At 48.2% G+C, this 12,814-nt stretch overlaps 1 protein-coding gene across 1 annotated transcript; it reads left to right on the top strand.

The window, feature by feature from the left end:
* The first annotated feature begins 1,453 nt into the window (after window positions 1–1,453).
* Window positions 1,454–2,041, top strand: LOC130041206 (high affinity copper uptake protein 1-like). The gene has a single exon (XM_056133265.1). The coding sequence runs from the start codon at window positions 1,454–1,456 to the stop codon at window positions 2,039–2,041; it is 588 nt and encodes a 195-aa protein (XP_055989240.1).
* Window positions 2,042–12,814: the final 10,773 nt, after the last annotated feature.

Genomic DNA, 12,814 nt, shown 5'->3' with positions numbered 1-12,814 from the left:
GGCGATAGTTGCCAATGTCATGGATGTCTCCCTTCTTGAACAGTAGTACAGTCCTGCTGGTTTTCGCCTGGGATGGAACCTTCAATTCAGACAGGTAGCGTGTGAAGAGCCGAGCCAGTATATTGATGAGTACTGATGGCAGGTTCTTCAGGTGTTCAGGTGTGACCTTGTCTGGGCCGGGTGCTGTTCGTTTCTTTACTGACGAAATGGCATGTCGGATTTCAGGAGAGAGAACATTGGGAATGACATATCCATCCTGTGGAATTTGGTATGTCGGCAAGTGGACATGGCTATCGAAGAGATTTGAGTAGAAGTCATGGATAATCTTCTCCATTGCCACTGAGCCCACTCGAGTAAATCAATGAATAATGGGAGAACAGTGCTACAGTGCTATTTGGTTAATGGGGATGGTAGAACTACACTCAGTGATACTCAGTGACGATCCCTGGCTCGGTGCTCAGGAGTGACTCCTGAAGAGCTCAAGGCACATTTTGTGTTGCTAGAAGCCAAGGGCTCTGGTTGCTTGCAAATAGGGCAGGCACTTCATTTCCTGCACTGTGTCTCTGGTCCTGAGTTTGTAGGATTTACATGTGGGCAGTCAAGTGTGGTAATGTGCTGCTTAGATTGTGTTTGGTCTCTCTGGCTTTAAAGTACTCTTTGTTTGGCTCACAATTTGGGGAGTATTTCACCCCAGGGCCACCTGGAATGAGGCGCTCTTCACCCCCATGTCTTAAGCTCATTTGCACTAAACCTGGTAAAGCCCCACCTCTTGGAAACTGCATCTTCTGGCAACCAGAGAATTTACACTTGGCCCAGCCCAGAGACTCAATCAATAATCATGGTATTTTGAAATCAGCTTTCACATCATTCTTGGGCTCTATTTTGCTTCATGTGAACCCACTTGAGAGGGCAGAGTGATGGTACAGCGTGTAGGGCACTTGCCTTGCACACGGCTGACCTGATTTTAATCCCTGGCATACTATCTCAAGCACTATCAGGAGCAATTCCTGAGTCCAGAACTCCAGTAACACCTGAGCATCTCTGTGTATGGCCCCAAACCAAAAGAAAAAAAAATCTTAGTCTCAGAAGGGAGAACTGCTTTTGCTCCAGAAGGATCGATTCTCCTCCTACGTTAATGAAACTTGGATAGACCTAAGAATATTATTTCTCTTTTTGCTTGTTTTGAGATTTTAGCCATTATGACCAGCAAAGCTGGTCTGAAGAATTGATCTCTCAGTCAACAAGGGAGGGTGTCTTGGGAGGGTCTCTAGGGAGGGTCAAGGAGGGTTGAGGAGGGTCAGGGAGGGTCAGGGTGGGTCTCCTCCCAGTGTACATAAAAGGCAGGACTCCTCCGACCCTTACGTGGTATCTGCCAGTGACCCTGAGAAGAGGTTGCAGTGCAGGACTCCATCAGACTTCCAGATTCTTCTGCGACACATCCATTCCTGGGACCATGGACCACTCGCACCATCACTCCGGGATGAGCGACATGGGCGACCCCAGTGACCCGGCCCCTCCACCCCAGCCTCCGGCCACCACGGGACCCCACTCCCATGGGGGCAGCGCACACATGATGCCCATGACCTTCTACTTCGGCTACAGGAACATGGAGCTGCTGTTCTCGTGGTTGGTGATCGACTCGGCTGCAGCCATGGCCGTGGCTGTCGTGATCGTGTTTCTGCTGGCCCTGGGCTACGAGGGACTAAAGGGAATCCGCAAGGGACTCCAGCGCAAGGCTCAAGAGCGGCTCCGTGCCCAGTGCTCCACTTTCCTCAGACCTGACGGAACCCGCCCAAAGGAGACATCCTGGCCGCAGCTGCTGAGTGCCATTCACCTCCGGCAGACGGTGCTGCACATGCTCCAGGTGGGCCTGAGCTACCTGCTGATGCTGACCGCCATGACCTACAACGCCTACTTCGGCTTGGCCTTGCTGGCAGGGGCTGGCGTCGGCTACTGGCTCTTTGGCGGGAGGAAGGCCGAGGACATGGAGTCCCAGACCCATGACGTGAACAAGGTCGAGCTCCATGAGATTGGCAGCTGAAACTCTCCTGGCCTGCAGGAATGAGCCCTCACCTCCTGTCTCTCCTGAGCCCTCTGGATCTCAGTGGTTCTGAGTTTGACTTGCTCAAGAGGCAACTGCTCCTGGACACTGTTTCCTGTGAGTGGAAACACTCACAGGAGATGAAGCCCCTGGACCGCCCAACATCCTGGTCTATGTTCTGTGTCTTGTGTAATGCACGGACTCGATCCCTGGCTCCCCAGGATTTATGCTTTCATTTATGTGTTGTGCTTGTGATGGTTTCTTTTTTTCCCTTTCATCATGAGAACTGTTGCCAAGTGAACCCAGAACCAAAATTTCACAATAAAACGCTTGATCTTTTGGGCTCAATGAGTGGGAACTCTCTACAGCATGTTCTTGTGTGTGATAATCTTGCCAGGAATTTCTAGCATAGACACACGGTGGAGTGTGAAGATCAGGAAGAGGGGCGCTGCCCATGGATTTCTGTTCTGGGGGAGGCAGGCTCTTTCACGAGGGTCCTGCTGCTCTTTGGGTTTAATAATCATGTCAATTTGGGAAGTTTCTCATTTCGCCAGAGAGAACATACAGGGGGTTGGTTGTGTGCAGTTAGCAGGGTTCAATCCTGGTCTCCCAGGCTCTTTCCCCCTCTTGGTACTGGTCCATACCTGATGGGGTATATTTGGAAATCTTATGTAGCACCTGAGAGCATAAACACCAGAGCTGTTGGATTCTGCTCTTGGCATATGGGACATGGAGGATTTGAACTCGCGACCACACTCTGTAAGGCAGGCGTTCTCAGATACAGTGCTCTAGCGAAGCACTCCTCATGTCTTTTGTTGTAGGGTAGTTATTATTATTATTGTTATTATTATTTATTTGGCAAGGGGGTCAATCCAGCTGATCTCCACGTATAACTCCTAGTTAGTAATTCTGCACTTGTGGTAGGGCTAGGGGGACCATAATGGGTGTCGGGAATCTAACCCAGGTCAGCAACATACAGGACATATGTCCTACTCTCTGTAATATGATTCAGGTCCCCAAAGCAATATTATTTGATCTTCACACTTGGTCACCCATTCTTTGTAATTGGATTATTCTGTGGCATAAATAGTGGTTCTTCCTGAGAGACAGTGCAATGGTCAGGCTTGCCTTGCATGCGGCTGACCAAGGTTTTTATCCCAAGCCCTCCATATGGTCTCCTGAGCCCACCAAGAGTCATGCCTGACCAAAAAACCAGGAGTGAGTCCCCTCCCAAAAAAAGGGTGCCTCTCCTATAGGCCCACACTAGCCGATAACCTGCAAAGGCCCACATCCTAAAACGTCACAGCCAGATTTGGATTCCACACTCAGTTTTCTTTGGCAAAAACCATTCAGTCACCAGCAATAGTTTCAGATTCATTTTTTTAAAAATTTATTTATTGAATTACCGTGAGAAAAGTTACAAAGCTTTTAGGTTTAAGTCTCAGTCATACAATGATCAAATACCCCTCCCCCACCAGTAATTATTTTTCACCACCAAGAACCCAAATATATCCCCCTCCACCGATGCCTGTGAGGCAGTTGATTTCTACTTAATTCTCTCTCTACTTTGAATACATTCATTATTTTGACAAAAGATGCACCATTATTGTTTGGAATTTCTCCCCAACAATCAGAACTGCTGAAAAAGCATTCTGAAATAATTTGTTTCCCATTGCTGGTTGTGAAAACCCTATGATGTCAAGCGGGCGCTATTGCGGCCACAGGATTTTGGATTTCTGATGCTTTATTAATTGATGGTGGGATTTCTGCCAAGAGCCGGTTAATTATGAGATTGTTTTTTGTGTGTCTGGTGCCATGGCCGTGCCGGAGAGCCGCTCATGGGGGGCAACTCCTGGCCTCGGTTGGGTGTGAAGGATGAGCCGGTTCTCAGATTCATTTTGATTCACTTGGATATCAAGCTCAACAAGAGCCGTGTGCATTGAATTTTGATATTTGGATCACATCGAGGCAGACAGGCTTTTTCATTTCTATTCCTCATTTATTTTGCGGGGCTGGGGTTTCCCCCCCGGGACTGGAGCCAGCAAAGCAAGAGCCGGCTGTGTATAGGGGGCCATGGAAGGGACAGAGCCCCGCCCCCAAGCACAGCAGTGAGACAGGAGCCCTGGAGACACACTCCCAGCCCTCCATCAGCATTTCTACCCTTGAGGTGTTAGAAATTGCCTTTTCTTTTCATCCCTTCCCCCACACCAAAATATCTCTCCCAGCCCTCAGGAAAAAAATCCCAGTGGTGCTTGGGGTTCTCTCCTGGCAGTGCCCAGGGGCCATATGTGGTGTTGTGGTGTTGGAGATGGAGGCAAAGTGTGTCCCAGGCTGTGCTGCCAGTCTTTTTTGGAGACAGAGAGGCCACATCAGTGCCTCTGTGCCCTCTGCTGGAACAGATGTTTGCCAACAAATCCCTTTGCCAACCAAGGGGATTTTCCCAGGTGTTGTTCATTAGGGGATTAGTTTACTCTGTGGTGGCTTCTTTGTCATGGTTTGGGGGCTACATGTTGGGATGCTCTGGGGGTAATCCTGGCTCAGGACTCAGGAATTTCCTCTGAAATTGTTCAGGGAACCCTGTATAATTACTGTCTTTACTGATATCCTCTAGTTGATGAGTTATTCTTACCATACTTATTTTTTGTTCGTTTTTTTTTTTGTTGTTTATCTTTTGTTTTGCTTTGGGATCACAGCAGTAGTGTTCAGGTCTTCCTCTTGGTCCTGAAGTTAGGGATCATTTCCAGCAGGGCTCAGGGTTCTGGGGATTGAACTTGGATCAGCTGTGTGCAAAGAAAACATCCTACCCACTGTATTACTGCCCCAGTCACTTTACTTTTTTTTATTGTGAAATGATATTTTATTTTATTTATTTTTTAATCATTTTTTATTAGTGAATCCCCATGACGTACAGTTATAGACTTATAAATTTTTGTGCTTGGGTTTCAGTTATACAATGACCAAGTACCCATCCCTCCACCAGTGCCCATCCTCCCCCACCACAGGTCCTAGCATCCCTCCCCCCCCATCCTCCCCCATCCCCCCCCCCGTCCCACCCTGCCGCTGTGGCAGGGCATTCCCCCTTGTTCTCTCTCTCTTCTTTTGGGTACTGTGTTTTACCAGAGAGGCATTGAGTGTCAATCATGTTTGGTCTATAGACTGCTTTTAGCATGTCTCTCCCACCCAGGGGGGGTCTTCACAACACCCTTTATTTGGTGCTCTCTTCTCTATCTGAGCTTCCTTTTCACCTAGCACATGTGGCTGGCCTTCAAGTCATGGAGCAAAATTCCTGGTACTAATCTCAGCCATTCCTGGGTGTTAGTCTCCCGTTTTGCTGCTTTATGTTCCCCAGATGAATGCAATCTTTCTGTGTCTATCCCGCTCTTTCTGACTCATTTCGCTTAACATGATACTTTCCATGTAGTACCACTTGTATGTAAATTTCATAAGTTCATCTTTTCTAACAGCTACATAGTACTCCATTGTGTAAATATACCAAAGTTTCTTTCACCAGTCATCTGTTCTCGGGCACTCAGGTTTTTTCCAGATTCTGGCTATTGTAAAGAGTGCTGCAATGAACAAACAATTGCAGATGTCACTTCGACTATACCTTTTTGACTCTCTGAGATAGATTCCCAGGAGTGCTATAGCTGGGTCAAATGGGAGATCAAATTCTAATTTTTTGAGAATCGTCCATACTGTTTTCCAAAAGGGTTGGACCAGCCGGCATTCCCACCAGCAGTGAAGGAGGGTCCCTTTCTCACCACATCCGCGCCAGCACCTGTTGCTTTTGTTCTTGTGGATGTGGGCCAGTCTCTGTGGTGTGAAATGATCTCTCATTGTTGTTTTGATCTGCATCTCCCTGATGATTAGTGATGTAGAGCATTTTCTCATGTGCCTTTTTGCCATTCGGATTTCTTCTTTGCGAAAGTTTCTGTTCATTTCCTTGCCCCATTTTTTGATGGGGTTGGGTGATTTCTTCTTGTGTAGTCTAACCAGTACCTTGTATATCCTTGATATCAACCCCTTGTCGGATGTGTATTTGGTGAATATTCTTTCCCATTCTGTAGGCTGTCTTTGTATTTTGGTCACTGTTTCTTTTGAGGTGCAGAAGCTTCTTAGTTTAAGATAGTCCCATTTGTCTATCTTTGTTTTCACTTGCTCAGCCAGTGGTGTGGCATCTTTGAAGATACCATTAACTTCAATATCGTGGAGAGTTTTGCCAACTTTGTCTTCAATAAACATTATGGATTCCGGTCTGATGTTGAGGTCATAAATCCATTTCGATCTTACTTTTGTGCATGGCGTTAGGCAGAGATCTGAGCCCACTATTTTGCATGTAGCCGTCCAGTTTTGCCAGCACAATTTATTAAAGAGGCTTTCCCTGCTCCATTTCGCTTTTCTTGCCCCCTTATCGAAGATTAGATGATTATATGTTTGGGAGGAGATGTCAGTATATTCAACTCTGTTCCATTGGTCTGCAACTCTGCCTTTGTTCCAGTACCATGCTGTTTTGATTATTACTGCTTTGTAGTAGAGCTTGAAGTTAGATAGGTTGATTCCTCCCATTTTCTTTTTCCCAAGAATTGCTTTAGCTATTCGTGGGGGCTTATTGTTCCATATAAATTTCAGGAGTGTTTGCTCCATTTCTTTGAAGAATGTCGTGGGTATCCTTATAGGGATTTCATTGAATTTGTACAGTGCCTTAGGAAGTATTGCCATTTTGACAATGTTGATTCTCCCCATCCATGAACAGGGGATATTTTCCCATTTCCTCATGTCCTATTTAATTTCCTGAAGTAGCATTTTGTAGTTTTCTTTGTACAGATCCTTTACTTCCTTAGTTAAGACGATTCCTAGGTACTTGATTTTCTGGGGCACAATTGTGAATGGAATTGTTTTCTTCATGTCACTTTCTTCTCTTTCACTATTTACATATAGGAAAGCCATGGATTTTTGCCCCAGTCACTTTAGATTCTTTGCACATAATTGTTTTAGCTGCTTCAATGACCATATGTGGGTTTTTTTTCTTTTTGGGTCACACCCGGCGATGCACAGGAGTTACTCCTGGCAGTGCTCAGGGGACCATATGGGATGCTAGAATTGAACCTGGGTTGGCTGCGTGCAAGGCAAACACCCTACCCACTGTTGCGTTGTTGCTCCAGTCCCTGACAATGTATGTTCAACCCAACATCTCAGACCATTTATAATGATTGTTCTCACCCTACCTCCACCCCCGTGCATGGTTACAATCCTTTTTTTTCTTTCTGGCGACTCCATGGATTCTTAACTCTTAAGGTACATATAATAGCATCTGTGTTTTGATCTCCCTGGGTGTGTGTGGGGTTTTGTTTCGGGGAAGGAATGGTAACTTCTGTCTGTTTATGACTGACTTGAACTCCTTTTAGAGAGTTCCTCTCTGCGATTGTATATTCCAACTGATGTTGCTGTTCAGTATGACTTACCCCTTGTGTCTATTTCCAAGACTGTGTGTTACATCAGTGTCAACACAAAAAACATCAGTGAACCAAGGACTAATAGAGTGATGCTGAGACATCTGAAGCCAGTCAGGCTTTCGCCCTTTCCTGATGGATCTTTGACATCAAGAAGAGTTAGGGAACTCCTTCAAAGCCCAACAGCTTTAAGACTGCCCTGACTTCTATTCCAGTAGTTTTGCCATAGTCTTCCACCTGTCTGCATGGTCCTTTAAGGATGTGTGAATGAGGGGCTCCCCACATAGTCTCTGAGCTTCCACAGGGTGGACACAGTGTATTGGATCTGTACTGCATGGTGCTGCTGATTGCAGCCCACGTCTACCATCAGTTACCTTTAAGCCCCTGTTAAATCTTTGCAACCTCAGGCGACGGTGGTGTTAGCATTCCTAACTGAGCTTCCTCCTGAGACTCTTCGTACTCTACTTCCGGCCAAGTCAGTCTCCAGTAGGCACACAGCTGCTGGATTTCCAGCTCTCCTGGACCACTAGATCACAAGGAGGTGGAGGTAGAGGAGGCCTTTGGAAGCCCTTCCTGGCTCAAGTGTCAGAAAACTTCACTAATCTTTATATATATATTTTTTATTTTTATAAAAGTAGTTCACAGTAGTTCATTACAGATAATATTCAAAAACACCAGTCCCATCACCAAGCACCTTCCCACCACAATAAGAGGTGTGTGAGGGTTGTTGCATTTCATTCTGGAGCCATTTAAGCCCGAATATAAGAGAATACAAGCAAGTATGTTAGAAACCAAACAAATGTGTGATACTTTTGATAAGTAAGTGAAGTCGAGTATAAGAGGTCGCATGGCCGCCAATGCAGCCACACGCTCCAGAAATTCTGCGGTGCTCTCTTCTGGGAGCTTTCGTTTATAGTCTCTGGGTCTTGGCCATTGTTGAGTTTATATGGCACTGGGGCCAGTTTGTGGGTATGACTGCCAAACTACTGGAAAACTGGGGAGCTGGGAGGAGGAGGACGAGTCCCCATCTGAGCTTGCTTGGAGATCTCAGTCATGGGTTCCCATGTACCTGGGTTTTCCTGCCAATCTGCTCTCCATGGAGGTTCATCCTATCTTGAGTGAGGCTCGTCCCTTCTTGGGTGAGGTTGTCGAAACACTCACTACTCTTACTTAAGGTTCAGTTTTTATAATGCTTCATTTTTGTTTTTCTTTTGTTTTGTTTTGTTTTTGACCACACTCAAGGATGCTCAGGGGTTTCTCCTGGTTCTGCACTCAGGAATCACTCCTGGAGGACTCAAGGGACTGCCAGGATTGAACCCAGGTTGGCCATGTACAAGGCAAGCTCCCTACATGTTGAACTATCTTTCTGGCCCTACTTCATTTCTGTTTTGCATGTGGTCAATTGTTGCCTACTGACCAAGTAAAAGAATGCTTGATTTTTCATCCCCCCTTTGTCCTGCTCAAAGCTGGGCAACTTGCCAGTACAGGAGGTTTCAGTTTGGGAAAAATGCACCCTCGTAAATGATTTGTAAATGATGTACGAGGAACAGCACAGTCTCTATGGATATGTCAAAACTGTAACAAAGCAGGCCGCTCCGACCGGTAGCGTTAGGTCGAAAGGGTCACCAGGTGGCTGACCAACGGTGCATGGCTCTGCCCACTGTGACTGACCAACGGTGCATGGCTCTATTCATCGTCCCATCCACTTTCCCACGTCCCATCCCCTTTCCTTTCTTTCGGGTGGGTTGTGGAAACATACTTAAGTCTGTACCTGTGCTCTGAATAAACGCGCGCATTCATGCCATCTCCTGAATGACGGAACCCTGTGTGACTCGAGTGCTGATTTCACCCTGACGGCCCTCCCCTGGCTCGGCTCTGCAGCGCCGGACGCGGCAAGTGGAGGTTCCACCGAGATCAGGTACGAGGGAGAACCGGACAGGGCTCACCTGCGCATAGCAGGGGGAGAGCCTGCGCATAGCAGGGGGAGAGCCTGCGCATAGCAGGGGGAGATACCGCATATAAGCGGGGGAAACAGTGCATGGTACCATGGGAAATTCTGACTCAAAAACTCGGCTGGCCACCGAGTTGACTGAGTTACTGAAACAGCAGGGAACTGCTATTAAGTTTAGGACCGCGCTCGAGTTCATTACAGTAATAGGGGAAGTTAGCCCTTGGTTCCTGACAGGGGGAGAATTCAAAATCTGTGACTGGGAACAGGTTAAGATAGATCTACAGAGAGCACTTAGAGATAAGGGGTCGGATAGGGTTCCCGTCGCTACATTCTCCCTCTGGAGATTGGTTAAAGATGCGCTGTCAACTACCCGTGTCCGGGTGCAGGAACAGCTGTATGACCTCCAAAAAACCTTCGGGGAAATCCAGGAGGAAGTAACTGGGCGCTCACTGCAGGGGGACGCTGGCAATGATATAGCAGGACATGAATCTGCTGAAGCTCCCGTGATTTCTGAATGTGGGAGCCAGACTCCTCTTGTCCCCGATCTAGACACAGAAGAAAGGCAGCTCCTTTCTGATATAGAGGATATTAAGAATAAAATTAAGCAATTGGAAACTAAAACCTCGGACGGGGCAATCTCCCTAGAACCGCCCAGGTCCTCCCAGTCCCCAGTCTCTCCAGTTGCCCCACCACCATATATAGAGCCCCCTGCTACTCAGCTCCCTCCCCCGCGCATCGACCTAACCCGTGAAGGACGTGAGCCTAAGGGAGTAACCCTCCTCTGCCATCAAGGCTTCCCGGTGCTGGAACGCCTTGATGCACAGGGCCGTCCCCAACGGCGGCATGAACCCATCGGTTTTAAAGAACTTAAAGGCGCTAAGGAAGCAGTGACAAATTACGGATCTCAGGCACCATTTACTCTCTCTTTGATTGAGTCTTACCAAGCTGATTGGCTGACCCCTAGTGACTGGCAACAACTCTGCCGAGCAGCTCTCTCAGGAGGGGATTACCTCCTGTGGCGCAGTGAATTTCAAGAGTGCTGCTCAGAGGTCGCCAGGCTTAATATCCAAGCTGGCAGGCCTCAGCATAACACGGACATGTTGACGGGCTCGGGACAGTACTCCTCAATCGATGCTCAAATAGATTATGAGGGAGGCACCTATGCCCAAATTGCAGCAGCTGCCATCAAAGCTTGGAAACGCCTCCCCTCTGGCAGCCCCGGAGAGCAAATCTCCAAAGTCCTTCAGGGACCGTCCGAGCCCTATGCCGATTTTGTTTCAAGATTGCTGCAACTTGCAGGGAAAATTTTTGGCAATATAGAACAGGCCATGCCCATAATTCAGCAATTGGCTTATGAGAATGCCAACAAATTCTGCCAAGAGGCCCTTAGGAACAACCGTAGAGGGACCCTTAACGACATGCTCCGCACATGCCGTGACATAGATGCTACTCACATCCAGGGCCAGGTTATGGCCGCTGCCATTAAACAAGGTTTCCAGGCTTTCAGGGATTCCCCACAAAAGCCCCAGCAAGGCTGCTATCAATGCGGACAGCCAGGCCATTTCAAAAAGGAATGTCCCAATAACCCCTTGAGGAAGAAGGGGGGATCACCTGGGCTGTGTCCCAGATGCAAGAAAGGCAATCACTGGGCAGCCGAGTGTCGTTCCCGACGGGATAACTTAGGCAATCCACTGCCGCAGGGAAACGGCGGGAGGGGCCTGCCTCGGGCCCCACAAGCCTTCAGGCACGAGGCCTATCAGACATCGGGTCAAAGCATCAGCCCGCTCCCGATAGCTTCCCTCCCTCTGTCAGGGGCTCCTCAATTCCCAGCTCAGGTCTAGACCTTTATGCCTCTGTCCGGGCGGTACTAACACCATCTATGGGAATTCAAAGTTTGGAGACGGGGGTCTATGGCCCCCTACCGCCCGGAACCACTGGCCTCATTCTAGGGTCAGAAAAGGCTCTCCTGCAAGGATTGCAGATACACCCAGGATCTATCACAGAGAGCTACATAGGACAAATTCATGTCTTGGCAGATTCCCCCCGTGGCATTGTGACGATAGAAAAGGGACAGCTGATTGCACGCCTGCTCCTCCTCCCGACGTGGCAAGGCCCCACCTCGACGCTCTCGGTCCAGGGTCAGACAAACGGAGACTTCTCAGATAATCCAGCCCAAATATTTTGGATTGCCCATATGGCTTCCCGACCACGCTGTGCGCTAAGAATCAACTCAAAGGAATTCTCTGGGCTATTAGATACTGGGGCGGATGTCTCAGTGATATCCAGTAAATATTGGCCTGCCAACTGGCCTGCCACAATGGCTACAGCCGTTTTGCAAGGACTTGGCCAAGTCCGACCCAGCCGTAGCGCCCAAGTATTGACCTGGGAGGACGCCGAGGGCCGTAAGGGCCAGTTCCAGCCTTATATTGTCCCAGACCTCCCCACCAATCTTTGGGGACGAGATATACTCTCAGCTATGGGCGCAGTTCTGGTTACAGCATCCAGTCACTCGCAAACATCCCCAGTCTCCTTTAAGACCATAGCTCATATCACTAGTGACTGCCCATCCTCCGGGCAGGAAAATCCTGTGACTTTAATGCCCATTGAGGAACTGGAAGAAACTACCCCTTTTTAATCGGGGCCACTGTCGAGCGGCCTCCCCCTACTCCAATCACCTGGAAATCAGATGATCCAGTCTGGGTGGAGCAGTGGCCCCTCCCTAAAGAAAAATTACAGGCCGCACATGCCCTAGTATCTGAGCAATTAGAAAAGGGGCACATTACCCCATCCACATCTCCCTGGAATACCCCAATCTTTGTTATAAGGAAAAGGACAGGCGGGTGGAGATTATTGCAAGATCTCAGAGCAGTCAATGCCACCATGCATCCAATGGGGGCCCTGCAGCCAGGGCTCCCCCATCCCTCCGCTATACCAAAGTCCTGGCAATTGTTAGTGATAGATCTTAAAGATTGTTTTTTCAATATTCCATTAGCTCCTAAAGATTGTCAAAGATTTGCCTTCTCTCTACCTTCCCCCAATTTTCAGGAGCCCTATCAGCGCTACCAATGGGTAGTCCTTCCCCAGGGCATGACTAATAGTCCCACTATGTGTCAGATATATGTTGCAGCGGTTTTAGCACCAGTCCGGGCTCGTTTCCCCAATGCACTTTTGATTCATTATATGGATGACATCTTAGCCGCCTGCCCCACCAAAGACCTGTTACTTCAACTCTATGATCATGTCCGGGTCGCCCTGGAATCAGCAGGCCTTGTAATCTCCCCGGACAAGGTACAGCTCTCTCACCCATACAGATATTTAGGATACACCATAAACAAGGTGGGAATAGCGCCTCAAAAAATACAGTTTGCCACC

This window comes from Sorex fumeus, unplaced genomic scaffold (genome assembly GCF_029834395.1).
Source record: "Sorex fumeus unplaced genomic scaffold, SorFum_2.1 ptg000098l, whole genome shotgun sequence".
Classification (NCBI taxonomy): Eukaryota; Metazoa; Chordata; class Mammalia; order Eulipotyphla; family Soricidae; genus Sorex; species Sorex fumeus.
The sequence above is the reverse complement of the archived record's forward strand: the minus strand, read 5'-3'. Positions and strand labels throughout refer to the sequence as shown.